This window comes from Eubalaena glacialis, chromosome 7 (genome assembly GCF_028564815.1).
Source record: "Eubalaena glacialis isolate mEubGla1 chromosome 7, mEubGla1.1.hap2.+ XY, whole genome shotgun sequence".
NCBI lineage: Eukaryota > Metazoa > Chordata > Mammalia > Artiodactyla > Balaenidae > Eubalaena > Eubalaena glacialis.
The window spans coordinates 73,150,667-73,162,741 of record NC_083722.1 but is presented as its reverse complement, the minus strand read 5'-3'; the positions used below and the strand labels follow the sequence as shown (position 1 = coordinate 73,162,741).

Here is a 12,075-nt window from a genome sequence, read left to right as displayed (position 1 = left end):
GGTCTGGGGTATGGTAGGGGCTAGCAGGGGACTACCATACCAGGCCTGCCCTAGATACTGCCCATTGCCTCAGGGACTTGGTAGTTGAAGACTTGACAGGAAAGACATCCACAGGACTCCTATCTGCCAGACTTGAGCGGGGCACTGGGGAGGAACTATGCCTCTCCCAGTTGGAGACACAGTCACTATTTCAGGTTTGACAGCTAGGCTTTCAGATGGAATCCTGGTTCCACAAAAGAGTTTTGGCATCACTGGAGTGTCAGAGCCAATCCCATCTTCCCCTTCAATACCTTAGCACCCATCCGCTCCTGACTATAACTTAAGAGGTCTAGACACCTCCCTCTTAGACAGTCATGAACTTGATCTGCAGCTGCCACTGGTTTCTGGGGTGCCAGTGGTCTCTAGGACTAGGGCAAGGGAGCATCTTTGGCAATGGAGTACCGGTTGCTATAGGCCCTATGGGTGATGCGGAACTCTTTTCTTCCCACTGGTATTCTCCCCTCTGCTGAACTGTGTAGTGTCTCCTTTCATTGACTCCTTAAGTCCAGGGGTTCAACTCTGGCCACTTCAAAAGAGTAAAGGTTGGCCCTGCTGAGAACTTGGCTCAAGCACAGCTTCCCAGCCAGACACCAAGCATTCAATGCCTTGGCTTCCAAACTTCTCTGGCACTGATACCAAAATTACATTTACTTGGATCCCGGTATCAGGGGTCCCCAAGATCACCACCCCCCCCATTCAGTGACTCACTAGAAGGACTCTAAGGATTCAACACAGTTGTACTCACAGTTAGGGTTTATAACAGCAAAAAGATATGCAACAGGATCAGCAAGGGAAAATGACACAGGCAGAGTCTGGAGAAATCCAGGCACACGCTTCCTCATGCTCTCTCCCTCCCATAAGGGGACAAAGTGAGTTTCCAACAGTGAAAAATTCAGTAACATATGTGCAGAGTTTCTACTCAGGGAAGGCCACTAAAGCCTCAGGTGCCCAAGGTTTTTATTGGGGGTTAGTCATGTAGGCACCCTCTGCTGAGAAGGTATAAAAATACCAGACTCCCAGAAGGAAGGTAGGTGTCAAGGTACAGTGAACTATACCTGTTAGTTAGGGAATAGGTCAAGTGCCAAGTTCCCAGATGCCAGCAAAGGGCCAACCTTGCAAGCAGGCCTTCTAAATATAGCAGCCTCCATCCTACACTGTTAAATCTTTCCACACATTCTCTTAACCCTTGTACCACCTGCTGGACACAGCTCACTGACTCACCTGTTAGTCTATCAAGGGAAGCTCTGAGCATCCACCACACAGGCTATAGCTATGGAGCCCACAGGCTGCTGCTTTTGCTACAAGGAAGTATCACGGGCCTGATCAGGGAGCGGGACCCACCTCCTCCAGCCCCACTTTCACAAGCACCAGCCCCTGCCCTCCATACCTGGAAAATCACAAATGGGAATAACATACCTTAATGGGGGATCCCCAAAGTCCCCCAAAACTTGAGACCCTCAGCCCCACAATATACATACCTGCCTTGGTGTGAGTGCCAGAGAGGGAAAGGCCCCTACTGGAGCCACACAGCAGCCAGAGGCTCCCCTCCATCAGCAGTGCCCAGCTTCAAAGCCACCTGAGCACTGCGTGCTCCCGCCAGTTACCTCACTCAGGACCATTTGGCACAGCCTCCCTCCCCTCTTCCCATCACACTTTGGCCTTTGTCAGCCATCTTAAAGGAACAGGAGAGGAGGAGAGGGGAGGGGAAGAGATCAGGTCCTCAGCTAGCAGCCCAAGGTCTGGATTATCAGGTTGCTGCTAGCACCAAACAGCTCAGCCACTTTGGATAAGCCCCACGATTAGCATACTATTTCTTTTAAGGCAGAGACTTCAACAACCCCCACTACTCTCACGTCTCCAACTCTTCATGGAAGCGGCAGGTAATACCATGGCCATGACGGAACAGTACCTGGGCTTCTATTCTCAGACCCTGTGCAGGGCATGCAATGCCCAGCTTCTGGCTCTGCTGGTCTAGGTTCCAGCTGTAGTCAATTCCCTGTGCTCTAAGGAGTTTCTACAATACTGAGTTTTGAACCAAGTCCCATCAGTTAGGTAGAGCCCCAGGCCCTACACTGTCTTCTGGGAAGCTGTCTATCGTCCATTCCGGTATCTGTAAGGCATATGACCCCATCAGAAGTTTGCATTATCTGTCTCCCCACAGACCTGAGTCAAAGACCTCCAGCAACATGGCCCAGAGAAAGGCAAGCAGTGTTAGGGAACTGCTGTTACAGAAGCTGAAGTGCTGCAGACTCCTTGACTAGAGTCTCAGTCCACTGCTGACTACTGCCCCTTTGTGACCACTCAGGTTCTCCTGCTCCAGTAAGCCTTCCTGACTCATACTCCAATGCCACAGGCAGAGGTGTAACTCCCTCTTATGTCCAACCTGGGTCTCTTCTCAATCACACCACACTACATGTTTACGTTTAAGTTTCTCCATCTATCTCCCTTCTAGAATGTGAGTTTATTCAGGAGATCATAATAGGATATGCAGGTAGATGAAGAGTCATACCATGCTTCTGGACAAGGTGAATTATACTGCAAGCCAATCAATTCCTTCCAAATTAAACAAACTCAATGCAACACCAGTCAGAATCACAACAGAGAATTTTTATGGCTCTAGACAAGATAATTCTAAAATTCCTTTAAAGAAAATATATAAGAATAGTCAAGAAAATTATGAAAATAAAGACTAAGAAGACTTGTCTTCTAAAATATGACAACACACTGTCAAGCCATAGTAAATAAAAGTGCTTTAGCAGTAGTACAGCAATAGATAGAGTAATGAAACAGAATAGAAAGAAGGGGATGCATACATTGAACTCTTTTCAATATGACTATTTATTTATTTATTTATTTATTTAGGCCACATCACGTGGCATGCAGGATCTTCGTTCCCCGACCAGGGATCAAACCCATGACCCCTGCAGTGGAAGCACAGAGTCTTAACCACTGGACCACCAGGGAAGTTCTTCAATATGACTTTTTAGGAGAGAGGAAGTTGAAGGGAAACTCTGACCCTGAGACTATGCCAATTTGTCCTCACCAATCTATAAAAGCTGGAACAGAAAAAAGAAAGTCCCCAGATATAACTTCATGTTCTTACAGTCTTCTTCCGACTTATCCTGTTTTCTCCAGGACTCCCCCAGCTACCTGTCCCTGACAGTGCTTAATACAATTCTTCAGATATTTTTGTAATCCTAGCAATTAGGGTAAATTCCTCGGACTGGATTGTGCTATTCCCAAGTACTGGCTTTCCTTCTCTGCAAACGAGTTACACTTCCCCACCCACTGACATCAGGCACATACAAGTGACTTGCCTCACCAGTGAAATGTGAGTGGAAATGACATGTCTCTCTTCTAAACAGCAACTTTAAGAGCCACCGTGTGGTTTCATCTCTCTTGCTCTTCTCCCTCTGTCACAGTGCTCCTTGCCCACATAGGGTCTGCCCTTTCACCCTTGGTCATGGATCGAAAGGACACGAAGTAGAGCCAAAGCTAACCCAAGAGCCAAAGCTAATCCACTAAGGGTTAGATAGGATTCCAGTTAGATTGCTGTTGTTAGACTGCCATTGAGATTTGAGGTCATTTATTACTGCAGCATAACTTATCCTACACAGCTCTTCTTCCAGAACTACCACTAGCAGTAGCTAACACTGATTAAGCAGGTACCACTTACCAGGCACCGCGCTAAGTCCACTGCTTCATTAATCTTCATGACAAATACTGCTGCTACCTCTATCTCACAAAAGAGGGAGCCAAGAACTGGGAAGTTAGGTCACTGGCTCACAAGACTGTATCACTCCCAAGTGGCAGCGCCAAGCCTAGTATCTAAGTTTCTGGTTTCAGAGCAGCTTCACTTATCACTGCTTCAATAAATGCCTATCGAACCAACAACTGAATGAAAATGCAGAGTGACCAGACATCTATAATTCACACTGAAGAAGCCAGACTTTTCAGACTGACATGGAGAAAAGGATCACTATCTGACTGATAAGCTAGGTTATGCTCTGGCAACAAGTGACCTCCAAAAATCTAAGTGCCTAAAAGCAATTAAGGTTTTTCCCCCCTCCCTCATGATACAGGTCAATCACAGGTTGGTCATATCTACAATTCAGATTGCAGAGTAAGAAGGATGGAAGGATGAATGGATGGATGGATGGATGGATGGGTGGGTGGAAGAAAGGGCAATCTAATCATAGTATGTGGCAAATATGGCATCTCAACTCAGTGAGGAAACAGTGCCTCTTTAATAATTGGTGGGAGCAAACTACCATCTACATGGCAGTTCAGTATCTATTAAAAGTGTAAACATGTCTTCTAAAACCATTAGAATCTTCTTCACCTTGGTAGAAAAGAAAACATGAGTCTCAGGAGACATTTGGTTGGGAGAGATGCATCCTCCTCCAATCTCATGCTCTCAAATCACCATCATGTCCTTACTTTTCTCTCTACAGCACAACCCACCCCAGGAAGGCTCATGGTGACTAGGGAAAAGGGGCTGAAAAAGCCATTCTGCAGGAACCTCCAACAGAAACATGCAGTGTGGTAGATACAGACCCCTCAGACAAGACAGGGTAAGAATGCCCTCCAGACACATCAGCTCCTCTAGGAAGCCTTCCCCAAGAGGCTAGGAAGGCTCTACCAGATGCAAAAATATCCCTTCTCACAGGGCAGCGCTATCCAAGAGCAATATGAGAGCTACAGTGCCAACCAAATATGTAATTTAAAATTTCCTGGACTTCCCTGGCAGTCCAGTGGGTAAGACTCCGCGCTTCCACTGCACGGAGCATGGGTTCGATCCCTGGTCGGGGACCTAAGATCCCGCATTGCCCCGCCGTGCGGCCAAGAAAAAAAAAAAAAAAAAATCCCTAGTAGCCTTCTCAAATAGTTTTTTAAAAGGTGAAATTCGGGACTTCCCTGGTGGCACAGTGGTTAAGAATCCACCTGCCAGTGCAGGGTACACGGGTTTGATCCCTGATCCGGGAAGATCCCACATGCCGCGGAGTAACTAAGCCCGTGCGCCACAACTACCGAGCCTGTACTCTAGGGTCCGTGAGCCACAACTACTGAGCACGCGCGGCTAGAGCCCGTGCTCCGCAACAGGAGAAGCCACCGCACCGCAATGAAGAGTAACCCCCACTCCCCGCAACTAGAGAAAGCCCCGGCGCGCAGCAGCGAAGACCCAACGGCAGCCAAAAATAAATAAATAAATAAAGCTTTTTAAAAATAAAAATAAAAAGTGAAATTACCTTTAATAACATTTAACCCAACATATCTAAGATATTATCATTTCAATCAATATTTTATACTTTTTTCCCAACCATCTCTCTCTTTTTAAAAAATATTTATTTATTTTATTTACTTATTTAGGCTGCGCCAGGTCTTAGTTGGAGCACGCGGGATCTTGGTTGCAGCACGCGGGATCTTGGTTGCGGCATCTTTAGTCGCGGCATGCAGACTTCTTAGTCGCCGCATGCATGTGGGATCTAGTTCCCCGACCAAGGATCCAACCCGGGTCCCCTGCATTGGGAGCGGAGTCTTACCCACTGGACCACCAGGGAAATCCCCCCAACCATCTCTTGGAAATCAGGTGTGTATTTGACACTTACAGCACATCTCAAAAAGACGTTAAATTTTCAAGGATTAAAGGGAAGTGTAGTCTTAGCAAAACAATAACCTTGTGTCTGATGGAAAAATGTTTTAGACTTCTTCATTATTCAGTTAGATATTAATTAACAGGAAGTAAAATTAAGAATGCAGTTCCTCAGTAGCATTCGCCACACCTCAAGCGTTCAATAGTCACTGGCAGCCAACGGCTGCCGGAGTGGACAGCGCAAATGGGACCCCCGCGGCGGAAGTCGAGGCGGGGAGATTTGGAGAGGTAGCTGCAAACCACGAGGACAGGGTACTGGACACCACGGGAGGAAACCCCGCCCCACCCACAAGGAAGGCGAGCAGTCGGGAAGGGTGATCTGCACAGCCCACAGAGCGCACCCTCCACCTCCACACCTCCTGAAGGACCAGCCTCAGCCTCGGATACCGCCCACGCCAGCCCGGCGCCTGAGGTCGGAGCGCCGGAGGGAGACAGGGGGTGCGGTCACCCTCTTCTCGCCCTGGCACTTCGCCAGCTCGCCCGACTCACCGTCCGCTGCCAAGCCGGAATTGCTCCTGCGAGGTCCACATCTGTGCCTGGGTAGGCGAAGCGGCAGCAACAGCAGTACCACCCCGTGCGTCCAGTCGCTAAAAGCTTTCACAGCCCGCCCCTGGCCACGGGCGGTGCAAAGGGAAGGACGTGCGTCTGCAGGAAGTGCGTCACGGCGCAGCGCGTGGCCTGCCGGGAAGCGTAGTTTCGGAACAGACAGCGACCCTCGCGGGTCGGAGAAAGACTGTATTATCGCCTTGACCTGCTGATTTCTCCTCCGGCACGTTTTCTGTTTTTACCACCGGTACCCATAAGCAAAACGTAGTCTTCTTTCCATGCTTTTGAACATTCTATAAATAACCTTATAACGTATCTACTAGCTCATTTTGCAGTTTCTTTAATGATATACGGTAATCCGTTCATTTTTGTTCACAGCTGTATGGGCTTCCCTGGTGGCGCAGTGGTTGAGAATCTGCCTGCCAATACAGGGCACACGGGTTCGAGCCCTGGTCTGGGAAGATCCCACATGCCGCGGGGCAACTGGGCCCGTGAGCCACAACTACTGAGCCTGCGCGTCCGGAGCCTGTGCTCTGCAACAAGAGAGGCCGCGATAGTGAGAGGCCCGCGCACCGCGATGAAGAGTGACCCCCGCTCGCCGCAACTACAGAAAACCCTCGCACAGAAACGAAGACCCAACACAGCCAAAAAAAAAAAAAAAAAAAAAAAAAAAGAGTTCTATTGTGAAAATAGGCCAATATTCCAATTGGCTATTATCCTGCATGTCTCCTTGCACACCCATGGAGAGTTTCTCTAGGGCAGCGGTTCACAAACTTTTTGCTGCAATAATCCTTTTACACTCTTAAAAAGTACTTTTTTCCTGTTTCATTGAGATATTACTGGCATACAGCACTGTATAAGTTTAAGGTGTACAGCATAACGATTTGACTTACATATATTGTGAAATGATTACCACAATGTTTCATTAACATCTATCATCTCTATAGATACGAAAAGAAAAAAAAATGTTTTTTTTACTTGTGATGAGAACTCTTAGGATCTACTCTCTTGACAACTTTCAAATATACCACACAGCAGTGTTAACTATAGTCATCATTACATCCCTGTACTTATGTATCTATAACTGAAAGTTTGTACTTTTTACAACCTTCGTCCAATCTCCACCCACACTCTGGTAACCACAAATCTGATCCCTCTTTCTCTGAGTGCGGTTGCTTTTTGTTTGAACGGCATTGAGAAACGGCCACAGTGATGTGTTCAATGCCAGAGGAAAAGCCATGAGGGGTAGGCTTTTCCAGAGTTACGACTGTCAAGGGGAAGCGAAACGTTATGGGCATTGTAACTGCAGGCTTAGCCCTGAGACTGAACTGCGTCTCTGTGAGTGTTTAACAAATGCCTGGCCCCTCCGGACTGTCACCTCCATGTGAGCAGGGACAGCATCCCCACCAGCACTGCACACAGAGCAGGTCTCCTTAAGTCCCTACTGGGGGTTGGAGGAGGAGGGCAGAGGCGTGTGAAGGGCACGGGAGGGGCCCGAGAATGGAGACGCTGTGCTGGACCTCTTGGTCCTGCTGTCTCTCCCCATGCCCGCCTGGAAGGAACAGGGGCGTCCCCCATGACTGTGTTTACAGGAGTGATCACACACACACACACACACACACACACACATACACACATACATACATACACACATACACACACACATACACACACACACACACGTGGCATCCCAGAGTTAAGGATTCAATCTTGGTAAGTGGGAGGAGGGGAGACGAGTGAAACTGAAGTCTGGAGGATACTGATTTCACAAGAATTTATTTTTCAGAGTGCAGTAGCCTGAGCCAGAATAAGCATACAATTAGGACTCTTCTCGGGCTCCTGATGCAAAGCCTTGATGTGCTGATTATCTGCACACTCTCATCACTATTACGCGACATATTCGCGTCGGCTGTGGTGGCGCCCATGGTAGCTTTGTAATCCTGACACTCTGGGCCTGTGAACCAGGAAGAAACAGGTTGCTCTTGGTACTGGACCAGCATCAACACAAGACCCCTCCCCACCTGGACTTCCCTTTTCCAGGGCCACACCAGGATCCTTGGGGCCCCAGTTCACCCTCTGGCTGTGACCTGTGGAGCTTGTGGTGAATCCTGACACATACAGGCGGAAGAGAAAACTGAGGCCCACAGAAGGCAAGGGGCTTTCCAGGGTCACAAGCCCATCCCAGCAAAGCAGGATGACAGCAGGGGATGAAAGCTCTAGTCAGTGCCACTCAAATTCAGCAGTCATAATCTGCCGGAGGCCTTGTGAAAATACAAATGGCTGGGCCCCAGCCCAGAGTCTGATTCAGGAGGTCTGAGTGGGGCCTGGGAATCTGCCTTTCTGTCAAGTTTCCGGGTGGGACCCCACTTAGAGAACCACTGCTCTAAGGGATGGCAGAGCCAGTCCTGGAGGCCTGGGGCTTGGGTGAGGGAGGGGCCAGGTAGGAGGGCCTTTCTCTGCCCTCGAAGGGGCAGCAGGTAATTGGTCCAAAGGACGTTCCACTACCCACCCCCAGCAGCCCCTGCAGCACAGAGGGGCCACTTACCTTATTACAGGTGATGTCGAAGTTACCCCTGACCTGGTTCAGGGTGACTGTCCCCACACACTGTTTCACCAGCTGGAAGGGGAGGCTCGAGGTCAAACTGGAACCCCCAGCCCATAACCTCCCAGCCTCACCCCAGGGGCTGGAAATCTTCCCCAAAGCCCTCAGTTCAGATCCCTGGGAAGCATCCGCCAGTGCCCCCAGCCCCCAGCCTCACCCCATTCTCCTTGAAGTCACACTGCTCCGGGGACTGCTGGGTCGTCCTGGGGCACACGGTCTCCTTCACTGTGAAGCTCACAGGCTTTGGGGTGTCCGGGTCCCCGTCCTGGTCAAGGATCAATGTGGGGAGACTGGGCTCAGGCTCATGCTTCCTTGTCTGATCTGTCTCCCTGCCCCCACCTAGACGGCAGCCTCTCCAGCTGTTCTGTGTGCCTGGCCCTGGGCTTGGTGCTGGGTGCACGGGGGAAGGGACAGAGCCCGTTCCAGGCCTCACGGGCACACAGAGAGCAGGAGCGGATCTCACACCAGCTCTGATGAGACCATCTGCACCTCTGAGGGGCTGAGGGAAGTCAGGGGTCGCCTGAGAGGCCTCATCACTAGAACCTCCAGGCTGAGCAGAGCCCTCCCTGGTACGGAGACAACGAGGAGCAGAGGGGACTAAAGCCAGGAAGTCACATCACAGAGCCAAGGACCCCCCCTCCATCCGTGGAGGTCCCAGAAGCCCCTTAAGCCCGAACAGGGTGTACAGGGCGCCTGTTCCCACAGTAGAGATGCTAAGGCAGGAAGCTCTCATGCTGGGAGGGGACCCAGCTCTGGGAAGGTTTCCTGGAAAAGGTGGGAGCCCACCTAGAGGGAGAAGTGTCTTACTGACAGAAGGTACAGCCGGAGCAGAGGCGGTGACAGCGTGGCCAAGACTAGTGGGAGACGGCCCCCTCCCCAGGCCCCTCCTGACTCACGGTCTTGGGAGGCAGGTCCAGCTCCAGGAGGCGGTAGAGATTAGCTTCTGAGGACCGCTCGTTGAGCTGATCCAAAGCACGAATCACGGCCTCCCTGTAGCTGAGGGTCTGGGCGCTGGCCGAGGGCACCACTAGTCCCAGCAGTAGTAGCCACAGTGGCCACCGCCCCAGGGCAAGGCTGGCCCTCTGGGTCTCCATGATCCCCAAGTCGGCCTCCTCCCAGCATACAGGACCCTCCTTTATGCTCCTCCTGGGCCTGATGCAATGGCCCAACCACGCATCTTCCTGACCTGCCCCATCCCTGATCTCCCCCCCGGCTGTGAGCTGGACTTGCCTCAGCCCCTGCTGTTGCCTCACGGGATTGCTGGGCAGTGGGCGAGGGAAGCCTCCTGTGGAAGGTGAAGAAATGGTTTCTCCATCTCCCTGACAACATCTTGGCCTCTCCTGGGGCCCATGGGGAGTGTCATAGGCAGGGTTGCTCAAGAGCGTTGAGTCCTCCAGGAAAGGGAGGACCAGGCTTTGTCTTACGTCCCCTCTGCCTCCACACTCTGGCCTCCTCAGGAATCAGGGTGACAAAGTGTATTCTCTACTGAATCTCCAGTTCTAGGCACTCCCTGGCACCCAGTAGGCAGTCAATTAACATTTGATGAGTGGTTGACAGTACCACTCACAGCTAAGGACTTACACACCCAGCCAATCCCTAGGCAGACACAAAGCCCACACCATCCTTTTCTCTGCGCTCAGCACTCAGACAGTGAGCTCCATTTGTCCCCTCTCCTTGATTCTTCTCCACTGCTTTCTCAGCCAAAAAATTTCCTCTCCCTCAACCCTACCAAACGTGGCCTATTGCCCTGGCTTCTCCCCAGCCAAGCCTGAGAAAGGGTCATCTACACCCTGACCACACTTCTTTGCTCTGTCTCACCCTGAAGGTCACTGCAACTGGACAGCCCTCCCTGAATCTGGAGGCCATGCTCAAGCCTTATCTTTTTTTTTTTTTAATTTTATTTATTTATGGCTGCAGTGGGTCTTCGTTGCTGCGTGTGGGCTTTCTCTAGTTGTGGCGAGCGGGGGCTACTCTTCGTTGCGGTGCGCGCATTTCTCATTGCGGTGGCTTCTCTTGTTGCGGAGCACGGGCTCTAGGCACACTGGCTTCAGTAGTTGCGGCGCCTGGGCTCAGTAGTTGTGGCTCGCGGGCTCTAGAGCGCAGGCTCAGTAATTGTGGTGCGCGGATTAGTTGCTCTGTGGCATGTGGGATCTTCACGGGCCAGGGATCGAACCCGTGTCCCCTGCATTGGCAGGCGGATACTTAACCACTGCATCACCAGGGAAGTCCCTCAAGCCTTATCTTTATCATCACAGGCAGTGGAGCCCCTCTTTCCTCCAGAAACTGACCGATTCTCCCCTGATGCAACTCTCCTGGGTTCCCTCCTGCCTCCCCCGTGGCTCCTGCTCGGTCTCCTCCAAGGACCCTCCTCCTAAGAGGCAGGGCTGGCACAGGTGCATCCGGGCTGCTTCTCCTCCCAGTCCTCACACATTCCTGGGCAAACCCCTTCTCAAGATACCAGTTATCAAGGACACACATCACTGGTCTGTATCTCTGAGCTCAAGACTCCCATGAGTGCCCCTGGTTGTCCGCACTGGGCTGTTGGCTGCTGTTGGCTGGGTGCCGCCGCAGGAGCCCTGAGCTGAAAGCCTGGGAGCCCCACCTGCTCCTTCTTCCTCCTGAGGACACTCCCTCTGGCCTCCCACCAGCCCGGCCCAGCTCCTACCGCCGTCTTCTCTCCTCTCAAGCGTAGCCACAGCCTCCAGACTCCGCCTTCTCTGGTTCCAGGCTCTCCCCAGACCACTGTCCGCCCTCCACACCATTGTCTAGGGGCTCATGCCAAGCACTGATGTGGCCATTTCCCCCGCTGCCTTGAGGCAGGGGCGTCAGGGTCTGGGTCTTGATGCTCCCTGCTGCCCTCAGCCCCTGCCCTGCAGGCCTCAGGTGTCAGGCTGCCCCATCCACCGCAACCACGCAGACAGCGCTGAGCCCCCTGCTCTTCCCCGTCTCTGCGCCTGATCCCTCTGCTTGCCCTGCCCTTCCGCCTGGGGAAGGCTTCCCTGACCTCCAACCAGAAATGGCACCTCCTCCTCTTGGCTCCCACAGCCTCAGGAAGTCTCTTCTGATTTGACCCCCAGTGGCTCCCTGTCCAGTGCTGTGGATGAGACACCAGGCTGGGGGGGCCAGTGTGGGAGGTGGTGAGAACACAGCCGGAAAGATCATGGGCTAAAGCAATAGAGGGGCCACAGGCCAAGAAGGAGATTCTTGTACAGTTTTCTGGAGGAATGACCATGTA

The 12,075-nt window shown here is 51.6% G+C and overlaps 1 protein-coding gene across 1 annotated transcript; it reads right to left on the bottom strand.

Moving 5' to 3' along the window:
- Nucleotides 1–8,036: 8,036 nt before the first annotated feature.
- LOC133094690 (cathelicidin-1-like) lies at nt 8,037–11,819 on the bottom strand. The gene is made up of 5 exons (XM_061195345.1): nt 11,506–11,819; nt 9,737–10,125; nt 8,998–9,105; nt 8,784–8,855; nt 8,037–8,192 (listed from the first exon to the last, which is right to left on the bottom strand). The coding sequence occupies exons 1-5, from the start codon at nt 11,600–11,602 to the stop codon at nt 8,103–8,105; spliced, it is 756 nt and encodes a 251-aa protein (XP_061051328.1). The 5' UTR covers nt 11,603–11,819; the 3' UTR covers nt 8,037–8,102.
- Nucleotides 11,820–12,075: the final 256 nt, after the last annotated feature.

Coding starts and splice junctions, on each gene's coding strand:
- LOC133094690 (XM_061195345.1), bottom strand. CDS start 11,602: ATGGTGTGGAGGGCGGACAGTGGTCTGGGGAGAGCCTGGAACCAGAGA. Junction 8,856..8,997: donor GTGACTTCAAGGAGAATGGG/GTGAGGCTGGGG, acceptor CTCCCCTTCCAG/CTGGTGAAACAGTGTGTGGG. Junction 8,193..8,783: donor TCGACATCACCTGTAATAAG/GTAAGTGGCCCC, acceptor CCTGGTTCACAG/GCCCAGAGTGTCAGGATTAC.